This window comes from Ctenocephalides felis, unplaced genomic scaffold, assembly GCF_003426905.1.
Source record: "Ctenocephalides felis isolate EL2017-DRISC unplaced genomic scaffold, ASM342690v1 CF-g0.4_SCAFFOLD_03571, whole genome shotgun sequence".
Lineage (NCBI taxonomy): Eukaryota > Metazoa > Arthropoda > Insecta > Siphonaptera > Pulicidae > Ctenocephalides > Ctenocephalides felis.
In genome coordinates this window covers 41022934-41042224 of record NW_020539725.1, presented here as the reverse complement: position 1 = coordinate 41042224, position 19291 = coordinate 41022934, and the positions used below count along the sequence as shown (strand labels likewise).

General features: G+C 29.9%; 1 protein-coding gene across 1 annotated transcript; it reads left to right on the top strand.

The window, feature by feature from the left end:
- Nucleotides 1–11959: 11959 nt before the first annotated feature.
- On the top strand, nt 11960–18926 carry LOC113386053 (importin-4-like). The gene is made up of 17 exons (XM_026623862.1): nt 11960–11987; nt 12077–12504; nt 12747–13004; nt 13126–13320; nt 13442–13660; nt 13889–14147; nt 14221–14340; nt 14399–14634; nt 15345–15459; nt 15968–16046; nt 16128–16336; nt 16585–16721; nt 17025–17204; nt 17473–17681; nt 18175–18307; nt 18373–18550; nt 18780–18926. Exons 1-17 carry the CDS (start codon nt 11960–11962, stop codon nt 18896–18898), a joined length of 3102 nt encoding a protein of 1033 aa, XP_026479647.1. The 3' UTR covers nt 18899–18926.
- The last annotated feature ends 365 nt before the right edge of the window (nt 18927–19291 follow it).

The following is a 19291-nucleotide window of genomic DNA, read 5'->3' as shown; positions in this document are numbered from 1 at the left end:
CATATAATTAAGTTTAATTTTAAATAAAGCAGCTAATAATAAGTAATTAGCATATTACAGCTATCACACCAAAGAATAATTAAGTTTTACTATATATAACGTACAATATTTATTATGTTATTTAAAATAGTTTAGAACGATGAATAAAATGATATGCTAGGCTTTAAGATAGTTTATAAACTTAAGTAATGTTCGTGTACATATAGGAACATAAAAGGCACCAAAAATAATTTTAAGTATCTATGCTTACATATTTGTACTCTTGGAAATATATGAAGTAATATGATTCAAATTACGTTTTCTTTCTTATGAAAATGTTTTTTTCAGGAGTAATCAAATATTATAAAAAACGTTTTTTTTGTTTGGCGTAGATTCAAAACAGCAATTAAAAGTTATTACAAAAAATGAAAATACCATCCATCGTTTTTGTGATTAAATAACTTTTTCAAAATGTTAATCGGAATTTTAGCATTCTATAAAATGTTCTGATGATATTATTTTCTGATTATTATATTTGCTAATGGCTATTTATCAGGAAATGCAATAATGACATGATTTTTCTTTTGCAATTCTACATACACTGAAAACATAATCGAAGATAAAATAATATTTTTTTAAATTGTTTCAATTTTTATTGGTTCCATCTGTGATTCATTATCGCATTTATATTAATTGTTCATTGTCGAAATTAACTTACTATTTTATTTAGTTCAGTACAACTTTCAAGAAAAATAAAATAGTTTTGTTAAAAATCTATCAACTATTTTTCAAGCAAAAAAAAATTCAATAAAGAATATTTTTAGTCTAGCAAATATATTTCGTCCAAAGCTCGCAAATAATTTTTTAATAAAATTTTAAAAATTATATCATTGAAAATGTTTGTTAAAGGGCTTTTCAATATAATTATTTTTTATTTTGAAAATTTAGAATTTTTCGATTAGAATCAAATAATAAAATTGATTAATATGTTTTCCTTAACAAATTTAATTTTTCCTTATTGAACAAGTTGAAATTGGAAATTATTTTAAATAGTCACTGCACAAAAATTTAAAAAGCCAGACTTCGACTGGAAATTGACTAAAAAATATAATCAGAAATAGCCTTACTAGTCAACTCTGTATAATAAACTAGAAAGAATGATGAAAAGACTAAATTTTAGTCCTGCACCTGTAACCTGTAATAATGTGTCTATAAAAGTCCGATATATAAGATTTAACTGGCTTGCACGTGATAGATAGATCATTCCCGTTCATCATCTTTTATTTATTACGTCCTGTCGTGTGAAAAAGCTATAAAAAAGTAACAGTAAGTGAGTCACAGCCTTCTCGAAAAATTCAATAAAAATCATAGCACCCGTAATGTAGGCGTGTTGTACGATCAAAAAACGTGAATAGTTCAAAAAAAGGGTAATGACAATTTAATTTTAGATTTTAGACCATCGTGTTTCATTTTATTATTATTTTAACGTTAAACGTATACACAGCAGTACTCTTGTAGCGAACTAATTTAGTATTAATTGTAAACAAAGACGAAAACCACGGCCGTGCCAGCAGCTCATCCAATGTAAACAAATTCGGAAGCGGAACATCGAGATCAGGGAAGGTGCAATGATGGACCGAAATTATAAAATATAATTACAATTAAGTTAGTTTCCAGTAATATATTTTATATTATATAAGAGTGATAGTACATCATTATAAACATAGATGTTTCAAATCAAATCATTAGTTAACTTATTGACCAATTCCCTTTGGATGACAAGATTTTAATGAAGATGAATTATACTTTTCCTCATCCTTATTTTGTGAGCTAGAACATCTATATTCTCATGATTAAGGATTGACTGAATAATAATTCGATAGCAAAATGCTTGTAGAAATATTATTAAAAAAAACTTAAATGCTCAATAATTCGGTAAGATTCGATAAAAATCTGATTAGAATATTTTAACATTGATATTATAAACATAAAAAGAAATAGAATTCAAAAAGTAAGCCTTTTTCGCAGTCAAAGTTGTCACGACGAGTCGAGACAAAGATGGAATAATGCATAAACATTGCTTATACATTATATCTTTCCAAATGTATCTTTTGTTATTTTTTTAAAATACCTACGCTGAGCTAATTTCCGATTTCAAATTGAAGAAATATGAAGTAATAGTTTGACAAAATAAGCATATATGCATATGCTCATACTGATAAATTTATCTATTGGTGCAGCAATGTCAGGTAGGGAATATTTTCTTATATTTACTTGAAAACCGATGTCACTACAACTTGACATATTTTAAGTATTCAAAGAAAGGCAGTATTTACATGTAAAATTTGTATATTTTTATATTTCAATCTATAAAATAATATAATATTTGTTAGACAAAATATTATATTATTGGCATACTCCACCTTTCTATAACATGAATTTGAGTCAAAGAATTAATGAGACAATCAAACATTTTTCTTCATATATTGTTTCATATGATAATCAGTTATGTAGTAATATTTACATTACATTAACCAAGTTTTTAAATTTTCAATTCCGTTTCATTAGGTTTAAATCTTAATAGGCTATTGAATTTTCAGGGAGCAATATTATTTACATATTAAGCTAGTCTTAATCTAAGAATAATTATATTAAGAAGAAATATAAGGAATTTAAGTTTTAATTAGAAGTAAGTAAAATATATTATAGATAAACGAAGCTTTTTGATCATTTAATGTTTTACTTCCCTGTAGTGATATATGGAGATCGTACTATACTAACCAAACTTCGAGGGAATAAGAAACGAGAACCAGGATTGCTCTTACCAATTTCAGTATTTTATGATATCTAATAGTACTACAAAATTATTGATTCGATGCTTATATTGAAGATAAAGAGTAGCATATATTATTTGAAAATAAATTCAAAATTACTGGAAATTCAAGTTACAAAAATCAAATTTTCAATGGTCAAACAAGTTCTATACTTTATTGAACACATATGAAAAAATGAAAATTATTCATTTGGGAGCATCCATTAACCATATGATTGATTTCTAAGAATTTTTGGAGCCCTTCTCCCCCTTTGGTATTACATTACGTGTATTTTTAATATATAGAAAAAATCATAACATTATTGGATTTCTTTTAATTCGGCTAAAAACATAATAAACAAGTTATCTTCTTAATTTTTATTTGAAAATTTTGAAATTTCATTAAAGTTTGTGTCCAAATTCCATGTCGGTTGATCCATACTGTCAAAAAAATCAGATGTTTGGCCGCCAAATGGCATTTGTTAAACTTATATTTCTGGACCTGCCTTTGAAAAATTTAATCAATTCTTCGTTAAGTCTATACAAGTGAAATGTTTTTTGAAGCATTCAAATTGCATCCGACTCTCAAAAACTTAATTTCCATTTTCTTCACTCTTTGCACAGGATCTCCGAAACGGCTGGACCAACTTGTGCTAACTAATCAGCAGGTCTCCTTATTAATAGAAATCGAATGCTATTTGAATAATTGAAATCGATTGATCCGTCCTCCCGAAAACGGAGACGAAAAATTGTATCCATACATTCGCACACAAAAATATATACCTACTATATATATATATACTACTTTTTCTAATTGTAAGGTATGTCTTAATCATCAGAAACCTTCGAACGTAAAGATATGCAAAAAATTTCATTCTCGATTTTTGGACGATTACTATAACTTACACTACGGGAAGTTAAAAATGATTAGAAATCTATTAATAAAAAAGATTATTACTTAGACGAAAACTGATTCACCACAAAGCATTGATAAATTGGAGTGCGGATCAAGAGTAGTTTATTTTATAGCTAAATGATTACAATAATCTCAACATCAAATTGATATAAGAGTTATAGCCAATTATTTTCGGTTTGTAAATTAATTATAAAGTAGAACCTGCAGTTATATTTAAAGCTCCCAAGAACCGGAATCTATAAGTAATGGCACTGTCTATCCTCAAGTCGTATCATTTGTTCTTTAGCAGCTACATTGCACAAAGTGCTCCGTTAGATACGCGCGACTCGTCGGATTCAGAGTGCTTCGTTCGACACCCCGTCTATTATCATTTGATGGCAGTATATTAGGCCATCTGAACTAATCGGACCATGCTCGAGATTAGAACCATACTTTATCGAAGGATCAAAATAACACCGAAAGTATAGTTGAAGCGAATTTTACTTTGTCATTTATGGTGATGATCTATCTATTAGTTTTCGAACTATTTATCGATATAATAATAATAAATCGTAGTCTATCCGAAGATAGACTACGATTCCATGGTGTGCGATCGCCACACATCAATGATTTCCTTTCCATCTTTTGCTTATTATTCCCACTACCATATCTTTACCACTATTTACTCATTCATTCATTTTCCATGGGCTCGCCAGTAGGTAAGCGGTTAAAAGCGACGGGACTTGTTTCAGAGGTCCCGGGTTCGATACCCACTTCGAGCAGCCTGTTAACAGGCAACATTGACAACGATTTTCACTTGGAAATATAGATAGCAATATGTTTCCAAGTGAAAATAGCTCTCACCCGGCATTGTTGCACCATACTTGCCCTATTACAGAGATGGTAATAAAAATTTATCATACAGAGATGTGACAACTGTTTGGGTTGTCATCTGTAATAAAACGAACGTAGTTTGTAAGATCTTACTCACAACAGCTCATAGAACCCATTAGTTCTGATAGCTGTTCAAATAAAATTATAAAGAAATTATAAAAAATTCATTTTCCATACTTCTGCTTCCATATTTCCTTGTCCTGTGCTTCGGGTTTCAGTTCTTTGTATTTTCTCTTCTTGCGTAAGTTATCAACCATCTGCTTTCTTCATCTTACCAATTTTCTATGTCGAGTAGAAGGCACTCTTTTTCACACAATGGTTCTGATCCAGTTTTCTTTTCTTTAATGATTGTGCTCAGTGGTTTTCGTTTTTGCCTCCAACACCACATTTTAAAACTATTTGTCGTAATAGAGCTTAAAATTTAAATAAAATCATCGAAATTTGGATATCTCAATACCCCAACGAAGAAGTTAGACAGTTACTCTTCTTTTATCTATGAAGTTAGATATAAAAGCGCGACTGCTATTATTATTGTTCGGCATTCTCAAGTCAATAAAACAATATTCATTTCATATCTTTCAGTATAGGAACACTGCTCAATGTAATAAATATGGCTATGCTATTACTCGGTATTTGTCTGTTAATAATATTAATAAATCTAAAATAATCTAGCCCGAGAGCCAGTAACAGATTTATATGACCAAGTTCCTCTCAAGTGATAATTGGTAAAACGCATCAGAAAATCGAACTATAAAGCCTCGTGAATGTCAGCTGAGGCTCGGTGGGGGAGATGAGCAGTTGTAACCCCCCACGCTTAAAAAAAAAAAAAAAATTCATTCATTTCCTCTCGGCTAAAAGTTTATCAAGTTATGGCTAACCCAATACCTCAACCAAAAAAAAAAGTCAGCTGGTTATAACATAGTGCATTGTACGTCAGCTGATGGCTAGATCATGGGAAAAAAATCTTCACTTTCAGTGATATCCTCTCGGTTAAAAATTTACCAGATGATAGCTTATATGTAACAATTGATAAATATATACGTCAGCTGGCTGTATCTCGGTGGAAAAATCGTCAGCTGATACTTTGAAGGTCGTTACGTAGAAGTTAGCCAGAAGCATTTACTGACTATTTAAAGGCATCAGCTGACCAGGTTTCCCTCGACTTATTGCTAGCTGATTTTTTTATTCACCACAGTATTATATTTAAAATCAACTCACAAATTTTCGTGTGGGAGGAAATGACGCCTCTTTAACACGTTCACTGCGTAAGAATTTTTTCACTACTAGTGCGTATGGCATTACGAGGCCGAAATGTGACACAGAACACAAACTACGAGGCATGGAGCAAGCAAACTTCCATATCGAAGGCCCTGACCAAGTGCGAAAAAAGGATTTTTCTCTTTAGCTGAAGAACGTTAATGTTAAGGAAGCACTGGTACAGTTTCTTATTGAAAATTGGGAAAAAGATTATATGTGGCCGTATATAAAGGATAAAACAGTTTATGTGAGTGCAGACTCTTGCTTTCGATTCATAGTTAATGACTCAAAAGTTATAAAAACTCGTGTTGAAGAATTTTCGTGCCCGGCTCACGAAGAAGCAGACACAAAAATAATTTTCCATGTCTGCAACATTGATATTAATGCAAACGTGACGATTCGTTGTTCCGACACTGACGTGTTAATAATTATGTTAGCTAACATGGCTAATATATCAGAAAATATCAACATTTGCATGGAAGTTGGAGTTGGAAAAGCCCAAAGATTTATAAATGTTTGAAATGTTTAAAATGATTTGAGCGCAGCACTTCCGGCATTTCACGCATTCACAGGGTGTGATTTTAACCCGGCCTTTTTTCGAAAAGGAAAAAAACGACCATTTTCAATAATGGCTAAATCGAATGATTTCATCGAGTGTTTCATCCAAATGTCAAAATCATTAGAGAATAGAGACAATATTTTTGAGAAAATTTCAATGAGAAAAAAGGTCAATGAGGCAAGAGTAGTGTTGTTTAAAAAAACATATAAATTCTTGGATACGGAGACATTCAAGTTACCAAAGAAAGGTATTGATGGCTCTTCTCTATCACCTTGCGAGTCAGAGCTATATCAGCAATTTTTAAGAGCATGCTATATTGCTCAAATTTGGTCAAATGCACACTTGAAGGTTCCAACTTCTGATGATCCGGAAGACTATAGTTGGGAAGAAATTGACAATAAATATGATTTTACCTGGTTCTTTGGAAGTCAGTTACCAACATCGATTGATGAAATAACTATCCAGCCCGAAAAAGCGAGAGATAGTTGTGACTCAAGCCAAAGCGAAGCCGAAAATGATTAATAACATTGTCATTCGAATTGTAATTTGTCATAATTTTTTTATAATAAATATTTTTTATCAAGTAACTAGTTAATTTATACTAAGCAAATTGATTATTGAAATATTGGAATATATCTAAAATTATATGATTATATACTTATAAGTCTAAAAAATATTGATATAGAATATTTGTTTCATCTCAACACTCATATTGGAGTGCTATGCCGAATGCCACACGAAAATTTGTGAGTTGATTTTAAATATAATACTGTGGTGAATAAAAAAATCAGCTAGCAATAAGTCGAGGGAAACCTGGTCAGCTGATGCCTTTAAATAGTCAGTAAATGCTTCTGGCTAACTTCTACGTAACGACCTTCAAAGTATCAGCTGACGATTTTTCCACCGAGATACAGCCAGCTGACGTATATATTTATCAATTGTTACATATAAGCTATCATCTGGTAAATTTTTAACCGAGAGGATATCACTGAAAGTGAAGATTTTTTTCCCATGATCTAGCCATCAGCTGACGTACAATGCACTATGTTATAACCAGCTGACTTTTTTTTTTGGTTGAGGTATTGGGTTAGCTATAACTTGATAAACTTTTAGCCTAGAGGAAATGAGTGAATTTATTTTTTTTTTATTCAAGCGTGGGGGGTTACAATTACTCATCCCCCCCACTGTGCCGCAGCTGACGGTCATTGGGCTTTATGATACTATTGTCTGATGCGTATCGCCAATTATCTATCGAGAAGAAATAATTAACCAAATTTGCACCTGGCTCTTGGACTAATCTGTTTTACAATCTGAAAAGAAATAGCGTACCTAATCTGGAGATCTTTTGATAGGGCAACAAAAATCCTCATGTTGTCCTTAGTTTAATTGTAATAAACTTCGAGATTTTTCAGCGTACTCAATTAGACGTTGAATAGACCCAATGCTGGCCATAAGCTTCCACTCCACTCTTATGCGAGAGTAATTGTAAAAAAATATTTTTTGAGAATTTTAACGTCTACTAAATAGATTTTTTAAACTAATCGCCATGTCAGCCATATGTGTCTGTCGCTAAAGTCCTACATGAGCCATGTCAGATATACGAGTATATTTAGTAACATACGCAATTTGATAGAAAGAGAAGAGAAGTTTTAATATAATATATGGCCATATTAGTAAGTTCGGTATACGTTCAGTTTGGCCGGGACAGTCCCGAATATCCACCTCTTGCCCCGGGTTTTTCTAAAAGCTATATTTGTCCACGATTTTGATATTTTGTTCCAGATTGTCCTGGTTTTTTGAACACATAGGTTTAAATTGAATCTTTACAATTACATTACAACTACTGATCAAATATCTGAAAATGTTATATGCTTATATTGAACAATACGTTATTAGAATGAGAATATTTTCTAAAACAAAATTCCAAAAGCGGGTTAAAACAGCGATTTTCAATTTTATGGATATTACCAAAAATCGTGAGAACGATCTTTTTGACTGCCTGGCATAGATGCTATTTTTTTCAAAATAATTATGAATTTTATACTAAGTTTAAAAGCGAAAAAACATATAGATTCAAAATGAAAATATTCCTAACCCAAAGTCAGTGTTTCTGATTTTAAAAAAATATTAATTTAAGATTAACTAATTATAAACTATTAACTTCGACATTAAAAATAGTATTTTCTCAGGAATTGTGTCAAAAAATATTTTTTGGTACATTGTTTTCTTGATACAGATTTAACTAACTTCTCTAATGAAGTTACTAAGGTTCATATGAAATATTTTCTGTTATTATCGTGACGATTAAAGTGTTAATAAATATCTATGCAAAGAAATTGACGCAGCTCAGTATAAAATTAAAAATATTTCTGAGCTCATTGCCTTTTGGGCCAAGACTCTTTAGATCGGGCGGCTCTCTTGGATCGAGGGGCCTTCATGAATCGGAAGCCTTCTTGGATCGGCGGCCGTAGCAATTTACTCTATTACGCCACTGACATATACATACTTTGTCCAAATTTGAGATCAAGCTGTTCAGAAATGTTTTGAAACGTCGAGAAATCATAAAAGTAGCAAGTCGGATTCTCTGGCGAAAACATAAACTTCTTCTTCGGGAAGTTAATAAAATAATAATAAGTATTTGATAGAAACCGATAGAAATTTGAAAGCACAACCGAAACTTTCATGATACCCCTAGACAATATTAGAATATAATATATTCATATTATCATACCCTCACGGCTTGAGAGTATTATTAGAAATTTGAAAGCACAACCGAAACTTTCATGATACCCCTAGACAATATTAGAATATAATATATTCATATTATCATACCCTCACGGCTTGAGAGTATTATTTAAAAGATGAGTATAAATACAAGGTAAGAATGATAACATTCTAGATTCTCTCCCTACGAAGTAATGCCTAACGGCGGTTTCCGTAGAAAGCAGAGGCATTTTGAAAAACCTGGGACAAAACATCTAAAACCGGGACCAATACTGTTTTTTAAAAAAAAAGCAAGGCGAAAAATTGGGACTGTCCTGGCCAATCCGTCAACTATACCGCCCTCGTATAATACCGACTAAAACCTCCGCTTTGCCCTTGCCTCTGGTCACTACGGAAACCGCCGTTAGGAATTACTTCGTGGGGGGAGGATCTAGATCTAGGATGTTATCATTCTTAACTTCATTTTATACTCATCTTTAGAATTTTAAATTTTAAAAGATGAGTATAAATAAAGTTAAGAAATATAACATTCTAGATCCTCCCCCCCATCTTTTAAATTTCAAATTTTAAAAGATGAGTATAAATGAAGTTAAGAATGATAACATTTTAGATCCTCCCCCATCTTTTAAATTTTAAATTTTAAAAGATGAGTATAAAATGAAGTTAAGAATGATAACATTCTAGATCCTCCCCCATCTTTTAAATTTTAAATTTTAAAAGATAAGTATAAAATGAAGTTAAGAATGATAACATTCTAGATCCTCCCCCCACCAAGTAATACCTGGAGTAAGGTGAAATTATTTTTTTTGCATTAAATCCGGGATGGATTAGAATGTGTATGAGGGCAGGGGGAGAGGGGTTGTTGGCGAGCTAAAAACTTAATTATATATGCACCTTTTGTCAATTCAAATTTTAGCTAGTTGAAATATGTTTAAAAATATATTGGCAATTAAAACATTTTGAAAAATCCGGGACAAAACACCTAAAACTGGGAAAAATATTGCTTTTAGAAAAAGTCGGAACGCAAGGCGGAAAATCGGGACTGTCCCGGCCAATCCGGGACGTATGGTCACCTTACATTTCCTTCGCTATACAAAAAAAAAACAGCCTGAGAATCAACTATAGTTGAATACTACTATAGACCTTGAATACATATTATAAGGTATTACAATACATATTATAAAGTATATATTATAATACATATGTATTATAAGGTCTATAACCTAGACAATATTAGAATACTATGAGTATGGTCTATGAAGTCACGTGGAAATTTTTGACAGTTCAGGATGAAAACAAATGCATACGATTATCAAGCTACAGTTTACCTTTAATACTATTATTTAATACGCATAGAATGTATTAAATAAATAAAATATATAGAACTGTTACAAAGTTTGTAATAAAAATATTTTTCATAAATATTCAAATTAAAATTTATTCATAAATACTCACCATTTGTTTCAGATTGGATCAATAACAAAAGAAAGTTTAATCATAGTCAGTTTTCATTCGCTCCAAAAAAACACTTCACATTCACCATATTAAATACTTTACAATGTAATTATATATAGTAAAATTATTTTACGAGAATTAAAATTCATGATTGTTGAATGTTCGTTAAAAACACCCACAGAAGGCGTTCGAATTGTACAATAAAAGGTATAAATCGTCGATAACCTATAACCGTACCTAAGTTCATTCATGTGCGCGCAAGCCTTTACTCACGCAGCAACTGCCGGCAATTTTCAGAATTCGAGTAGGAATCTCTTTGAATCATTGTCGAATAACAAATTCATTATTCATTGGTAATGGTTATTAGAAACAATACAATTTTTGTTGCAAGTGAGAATATGTTCATTTGTTATCGATATTTATAAGAATGCTGTTTCACTATTGTTTATTTAAACGTCGCATAATTGTTTTTTTTTTTTTCTATGGTTAGGTGAACAGAAACTTCAATTGGCCTGGAGGTAATTATATATTTGTGAATTTGAAAGAGGCGTTTATACACCATGGAAAGTATTATTGACATTCTAATAAATGGTGATACAGAATCGATACAAGAGGTAATGCACATAACCACATGTTTTTAGATTGCTCTTAGTCATTTAAATAATTTTCAAAAACAGACTTTAATATATCTACTAGAACTTGTTTTTGAGATTTGAGCTTATGAATCTTATCAAAAAGCAAAAAAATGTAGTTCTTGAACATAACCTTAACACATTTGGATGTCGAACAATGTGTTCGAAGTACTAATGTAATGTAATGTAATAGCAATATAAGTTCCCTTTTGGTTTAATTTGTTAAACCAAGATATTTAAAGTAATACTTAATATGCATTAAGCATACTACTGAAATATTGAGTACAGAATAACTGTTAACATAGCTGCCTTAATAGTTTTAATTTAAAAATAAAAATCAGCTATAAATGCAGAAAGAAATTTGAAATTATTCATTCAAATCACTTTTATTGCATGCTATAATGATCTGTATTCATATTGTGCAACAATTATCTGATGATATTACTCATTAATAAATGATTTTCATTTCAAACATTTTAATTTGATTTATAAGTCAAATGGTTACTTCTACTTATTTATTTTATGTAATTAGGCAACTGTAAGGTTAACCGAATCCTTCAAAAACCTGAAGCAATACCAGCATTATGTCAAGTAGCAGTTTCATCGCAAAATCCACAATTTCGACAGTATGCTGGATATGGTATCTTTGTTTAAGATGAATTTTTTATATTATTTTATATTGATACAGTAAATTATTCTTTTTACAATAGGAACATTTTGAAACATAGATAATTTAATTATTGTATAATTCCATGAATTCAGATAGATTTCATTTTAAAAGTTTCATCTTATTAAACATAGATTAATATGAATTATTATCCAGTACAATATTATTACAAAAAAATTTATTAGTTAACTTATGAGTTAAGAAGCAGTAAAATTAAAACTGTTAATAACTGATAAATTAATAAATATCCAATATTTTTGTTATAGCGTTAAAAGCGGCATGCTCAATGCTGTTGTTAATGAGACTGAACATATGGTGAAGACTGCTATTGCCCAATTTATAGGAATTCTTGTCAAACATGAATTTCCTACAAATACTTGGCCAGAATTATTACAATTTATTCAACAACTCTGTGAAAGTGAGGCTGAAAACAATAAAGAATTAGGAATGTTCACCATATCCGTCATGGTTGACATGGCTCCTGGACAGTATATTCCACATATAAATGCTCTTTGTCAATTATGCTCAGCTCAATTAGAATCAATTCGACCAGAGTCAAATGTAACAATTCCACATTATGCATTGGTTACATTAACTAAATTGATACCAGTAGTTGAAGGACATGATGCAGTTAGTATTATACAACATATCTATTCTGTTTTCGTAACGTAAAAAATGAAAAGAATTTGCTGTTTCGCTGGTTTCTAACATTATCCTCAATTCCATTACTGTAACTATTAAAGCAAATTTTTTGTTTCACAATTATTAATGGTTAAAAAAAGCTAAAGAAATGTATTTAGTCTGCCTTTTAAACTTTAATTTAAAATATAATTCCAAAAGTAGATGGAAAAAAATGAGTTTAATAATTTCAGGCTATCAATGCATATAAAAACATGTTACCGGCCTGTCTGCAAGCATTGAGATTTCTAGCCGAGCGGGACTCTGCTAAATGTGTTATTGCAATGGAATTTCTTGATGACCTGGCAGAGACTGTTCCTGCAATTTTGGTACCACATATGCAGTTTGTCGTAGAACTATGCTTGCAGTTTGCTTCAAATCAACAACTTCAACCCGAATTGAGGGTTAAGGCAACCTCAATTATTGGTTGGCTTGTCCGAATTAAACGAAAGGTAATTTTCTTCTCTTTGGATAGAAATAATTTTTTTTACAAAATTAACTATTTAAACTTGTTAAATTCCTTATGGATTCTTTGTGAATGTTGAATATAAGATATTTATTATACTGTTTCAGAGCTTGATAAAACACCAATTAATTGGACCAATAGTTGATGTTCTATTCAAGCTTATGTCATCTCCACCTATTGATGACTCAGATGAAGACTACTTTGTGGATGATTCAGATAATGCAAACCCTTTGACCTGTGCAACTCAGACAATGGACAGTTTGGCTTTACATTTGCCTCCTGAAAAACTTCTACCCCATATAGTAAGTTTCATATAATTTGCATTGTTTAGCATATATATGTATATAATTTTATTATTACTAACAGACATTTTAATATTACTAATTATTTAATATGTTAACAATTTAAATCTTAATTTTGTAGCTTGGTCATGTTCAACCTGCACTACAAGGGGATAATCCATTTTGCCGAAGAGGAGCTTTCTTATGCTTAGCGGTCATTTCTGAAGGGTGCTCTGAAGCCATTCGTTCTAAGTATCTTCCCAATATGTTGAGATGCATTGGCCAAGGAGTCACTGATACAAACCCGGTTGTTAGAAATGCTGCTCTATTTGCTTTGGGGCAATTTTCTGAATATCTTCAGGTTTGTATATACATAAAGATAAAGTTCACATTATTCAATAATATATAATCACCAATTCTGTTATCAGCTTTTTTGATCTTACATAAAATGTTATGCGACTAATGTAAAACCTAATTTATAATAGAGACACAAGAGTTTTGAAAATTATAAGTGTTTGAAGAGTTTACTTAAGTAATTCAATTTCTTATTGCTTTGAGTTGATTAGATAATTAGACAATATTTTTTCAGCCTGATATAAGCCAATATGCATCTGATATTCTACCTGTTCTATTTGAGTTTCTTTCCCAATTATGTGCAACACTGCCAAACAATTCTGAACCACCAAGTATTGATAAAATGTTTTATGCCTTGGAAGTATTTTGTGAACATTTAGAAGATAGTTTAATTCCTTACTTGGACACATTCATGGAAAGGCTGTTTTTAGCATTGGATTTCAAAAATTCAGCTCATTTGAGAGAACTATCTCTGAGTGCAATTGCAGCTGCAGGTTAGTGAAATATGACTATTAAGATTCATGTAATTCAGTAATTTTTAATTCAATTTAATAAATATTTTATCAGCAAATGCTGCCAAAGGAGCTATGCTGCCCTACTTCCCTAGGATTGTTGAAGGTTTGAAGGTGTATCTTACAATGAAACCTGAGGATGAAACTTCTATATCTTTACAAGCTCAGGCGATAGGTAAAAAACTTTTATTTGCAGAACTTGAACTATGTTATGACTATTTCTTTTTCTACAGATACTTTTGGGGCACTAGCAAGAACGATAGGAAAAGATAATTTTATGCCTTTTGCTTCTGATTCACTGCAGCATGGTTTGACATTAGTTGAGCAAAATAATGATCCAAATTTACGTAGAAGTGTCTTTGGACTATTTGCTGCATTATCTACAGTTATGAATGACCAAATGGCACCAGCTTTGCCGAAAGTAGTGGAATTACTCATTGAAAGCATCAAAAGTAGTGAGGGAATTGTGGTAAGTATTACATTATATTTTTTATAATTTTATGAACTATTTATTATAAATAAACGTATGAGTTATTTAATTTATAAATTATTGGCAGCATTATTATGGAGAAGGTGAATCACTTTCAAAACTGCTTTCTGATGAAAACTTGGATAGTGCACTTAGCTATATAAGTACTCCGCAAAGTAAGTTAGCAGGATCATTTTTGAAACCAGTTTATTTTTGCTAATTATATGTTTTATACAATCCTTATTTACTGATTTTTTTAGGTATAAATTCTCTAAATCCAATGTTTTTTAAAACTCACTATTGTTCATTCGTTTAAATTTCATAAGATTGACATTCTCAAATTGAAGTTTTCCAATTGTAGGAAACAATTTTCACTTATATATATAAATTAAAAATTTTAAGAATGGCTGACATTCTTGATACGAAACCCTCGAATATTGAATTTAAGTTATACTCTATTTTATATTACTTAAAAAGGTTATTTTGTTAGATCCTCATTAATTTCTATCAATCCTTAAATAATCAATAAATATAAGATTTGTATTGAACATATTATTTACAATCACTAACTGGTTTCCTTCAGATTAATTCATGCTATTTAATTACAGCTTTTGTTTAATGGAAGCGGAGCAGACAAATATTGAAGATTTTAAATATTAAAATTTATTAAATTTTTATATTTAGTATTCTTTGTTGAAATTTTATTACAGCCGCATATTAAGGATGAGGAATGCGTTTTGGATGTGTATTCCGTTGAGGAATCGGACAGTGATGCTGAAGAAGATATTGAAAATTCTGAGGGCGAGGAGGATGATGAAGTCCTTGGTAAAATATGTGGAAAAAGGCTTATATATGTTACTGATACAATATGAGAATCTAACTTTCTTTAAACTTTTGCTGAGGGTTTCGTATGCTAATATTTTATGATTAATCAAGAGGATTATCAGCATTGTTTGTTCAATGAAAAGCATTATATTGCTTTCAATCTTGAATTTAATTTCAATTTTAAATCTCAGGATAGAAGTAGCAATTTAATAAACGTCTTACATATTTTTTAATACTGATGACAAATTCATACTGTATACTTGGTTTAACTAAAATTGTATTTAGCTGTGTTTGGCACTGTTTTGTCATTAGTTTTTTATGGCTTCAATAATGAAAAAAATAATTGCTTATTGAAAATAATTTAATCTATGAAGAGTCTTTAAACAGATATATGAAGCTGGAGTTTGATTTTAATCTCAATGTATAGTCAGTTTTCAACTATAGATGGAAAAATTTATTTATTTTAATCTTTTTTTAGTATGCTTTATAAACCTCGATATTTTTTTAGGCTGGAGTGTTGAAAATGACTACATTGATGAAAAAGAACAAGCGTGTCTAGCTCTTAAAGAAATTGCTGAATTTACTGGGTAATGAATTATATTAAATCGTAATACACAGGTATTTGTATTCAAAACCTAAATTATACTTTTATTTGATTTCCTGAATAGAGAGGCTTTCAATCCATATTTGGAAAGCAGTTTTGAAGAAATTTTCAAGCTAACCAACTACCCACAGGAAGATATTCGTAAAGCTGCCCTTTGTGCTCTAGGTCAATTTTGTGTTTCAATCTCTAAAACATTAACACCAGAGTCTAGAGCTGCGAAAGAGAAAGCTTTATCAGTTTTGATACCAAAATGTTCTGAAATTATAAGAACAGGTAAATTTACCAGTATACATCATAATGTTTTATTTTATTGATTCACAACTATATATGTTCATATTTCTTGTGTTCTTTATAGATAGTTTGCTGGTTTTAATGTGTGAAATTAAAAAAAAAAAATTTATTTTTGAACATAAGTTAAAACTTACTCCACTTTTCAAAATTTAGAAAAGTTAATATAAGAAAGTAGTACTTGTTCATTTTAATTGTATTTTTTTTTTACTTATAATTGATCTTTGTTTTAGATGAGGAGAAAACAGTTGTTATGGAAGCAGTAGAAACGTTTGATCAGATATTAGACAAAGTTGATCCTGAAACCAAAATTGCAGATATTCATCGAGATGCAATATTTAACTGTATTTTAGATATTTTCACAGGAAAGGTATATTTACAATATCTATTAAATATAATTCTAAACATATTACATAGTGCAAAACCAGAAATTTCTATTGAATATGAAAGCTGCTTTTAACAAATTGTAATTGAATTTTTTTCCATCCAATTAGTTTTTGGAATAGATTGTCTGAAAAGTTATTGAAGTTTGGAATATTTAAGTATATGAATTTAGCCATATAAATACCCAATTTAATAAATTTAAATTCTATTTATAGTAATTTACAATGTAAATTTTGATTTGATAGTTAATAATATTAGTAACTCTGACTAGTGTTTATTGCTATTTCAGCTGGTATGTCAAGATATCGATGATACTAATGATGATGATTCAGTTGAAGATCAAGCTGAACAAGACGAATTATTGATAGAATATGCTGGTGAAGTTTTACCCAAATTAGGAAAAAATATGAAACCAGATGACTTTCTAGTATTATTCAATAGAATATTGCCTCATATCTTAAACAGAACGGTAAACTTATTAACATTTCGTTTATGAAATTTATTTAGACATGCAATGTTACAATAAACATCTTGAATTGTTTCTACATTTACTAGTCCCCATTTTTAAAGGAAGATTTTAATTGGAATAATTGACCTCAAAAAAATTTTGAGTTATTCATCTAGGTTAATTTTCTTATAAACCTGAATTATATTAATTTAATTATACTATTTAGAGATATCATTCTAAAAATATTTGTTGAAAGAAACTTTTGTAAAACTCTTACTTAATATTTCAGAAAAAGTCTTGCAGTCTTTCCCAAAGATCATTTGCCATTGGAATGATAAGTGAATGTATGGCACCTCTACAACAGTATGTTGCAAATGTTGCTCCGCAACTGCTACCTCTATTGTTGCAATTCTCTAAAGATGCTAAAGAAGATGTCAGAAATAATGCTATATTTGGTGTAGGTGAAATGATGTTGCATGGGAAAGATCTTCTATATCCGTATCCTTTATCAATTGTAGAATAATTTGAGGAAAATTTATATTTAATTTTTAGTAATAATAGATACATTTTTTTCTTTCTCATTCTTTATTCTTCAATTTTTTTTAGAAAATGCTAATAAAATTTATCAGCAAATTGTAATATATTGCTCATTGCAGCAATTTTCCTACAATACTTGTTTTTTATAATTTTTATAATCAACTTTGGAGGTAAAGTTAAACCATGTTTCTGTAGAGAGATTATTCAAATTTGTACATTTTTTTTTTTTTTTTTCATACATATTATTGAAAAAAGAACACGCCTAATACATTCACAAAGTATGTTCTAAAGTCGTGGCCAATTAATCCAAACTTTTAATTTAGTTTGATAATTAAACTATTTTTCATAGGACTACAATACTTCAGTAAGTTCATTCAGTAGCAGGTACTCTTTAACCGGCCATACAATAATATACATGTTAATACTCAACAGGTGTCTTCCTTAATTAAAACAGTCATTATCCTGAGGTTCTTTCAACGCTAAGCTCTGCAGTATCTCAAGAAACACATGCTGGAACATTAGACAATATCTGTGGGGCACTTGCAAGAATGATATTCACTAATATGAATGGTGTTCCCCTTGAACAAGTATGTTTGCCATAATTTAATTAATAAATTACCATTATGCAATCCAAAAATAATCAAAATTTTAGGTTTTGCCCGTTTTTGTTCAATATCTACCATTGCGTCATGATTTTGAAGAAAATCTGGCTGTTTATAGATGCCTTCAAACATTGTTTACAGCCAAACACCCAAGTGCAATAGAACAAGTTGGGGCTATATTGAAAGCATCTGCAGAGACTATAAAAAAGAAGCAGTGGAGTAATGATGGTAAATTCTCAAATATTTACTAGATTATACTTTGAAATATATATGTTTGTATTGCAATTAATTTATTATAAGTTACTTTGCTTAAGATTTGAGCAGTTTATTCTTGAATATAGACATTCACTATTATTAAATAGTGAATAAAGCTATATTAATGACTGATATTGAATTCGTTCAACACAAATAAGTTTCTAGTGAACATTTATTGGATTTTTTTTAACTTTCTCTCCAGAAACAATGGAACTAGTTATTAATGTGACAAGGGCTTTGATACAAGAATATCCAGAACAATATCAGGCCACTTTACCGTACTTGGGTGAAGACCTAGCTGACATAATGAAGCAATTATAAATCCATATAACATACAATTAGGTGTTAAATGCACATCTATGATATATCAATATATTTATTAATAATTAACTATATTAGTTAAGTTGTTATCTAAATAAAGTATTTGTATATTGTTAATAAGTTTGTTTTAATGCAGTAATTAAAATTAAAATTCACAAGAACATAATATAAAAAATGATTAGCTTCTTAAAATTACTTAACAAAATTTAATTAAAGGAGAAAAAATTTTTTTTTATAAATATTTAAACTGGAAAAAACTTTTGTTTTATTGTTTTGAGTTGTTTTATAAAAATAAAATGTGCATATATTCTATTTAATTGTGAAAATATTACCGTTTTGTAAATCTCATAATAAATAATCTAACTATTCGGTTGAATATATGAACTGTGAATT

What these genes read in the sequence shown, in the direction of transcription:
- LOC113386053 (XM_026623862.1), top strand. Translation starts at nt 11,960, where the DNA reads ATGAATTCAGATAGATTTCATTTTAAAA. An exon ending in TAGATATTTTCACAGGAAAG is followed by an intron (nt 16,722 to 17,024) that starts GTATATTTACAA and finishes TTGCTATTTCAG; the next exon opens with CTGGTATGTCAAGATATCGA. An exon ending in GAAGCAGTGGAGTAATGATG is followed by an intron (nt 18,551 to 18,779) that starts GTAAATTCTCAA and finishes CTTTCTCTCCAG; the next exon opens with AAACAATGGAACTAGTTATT.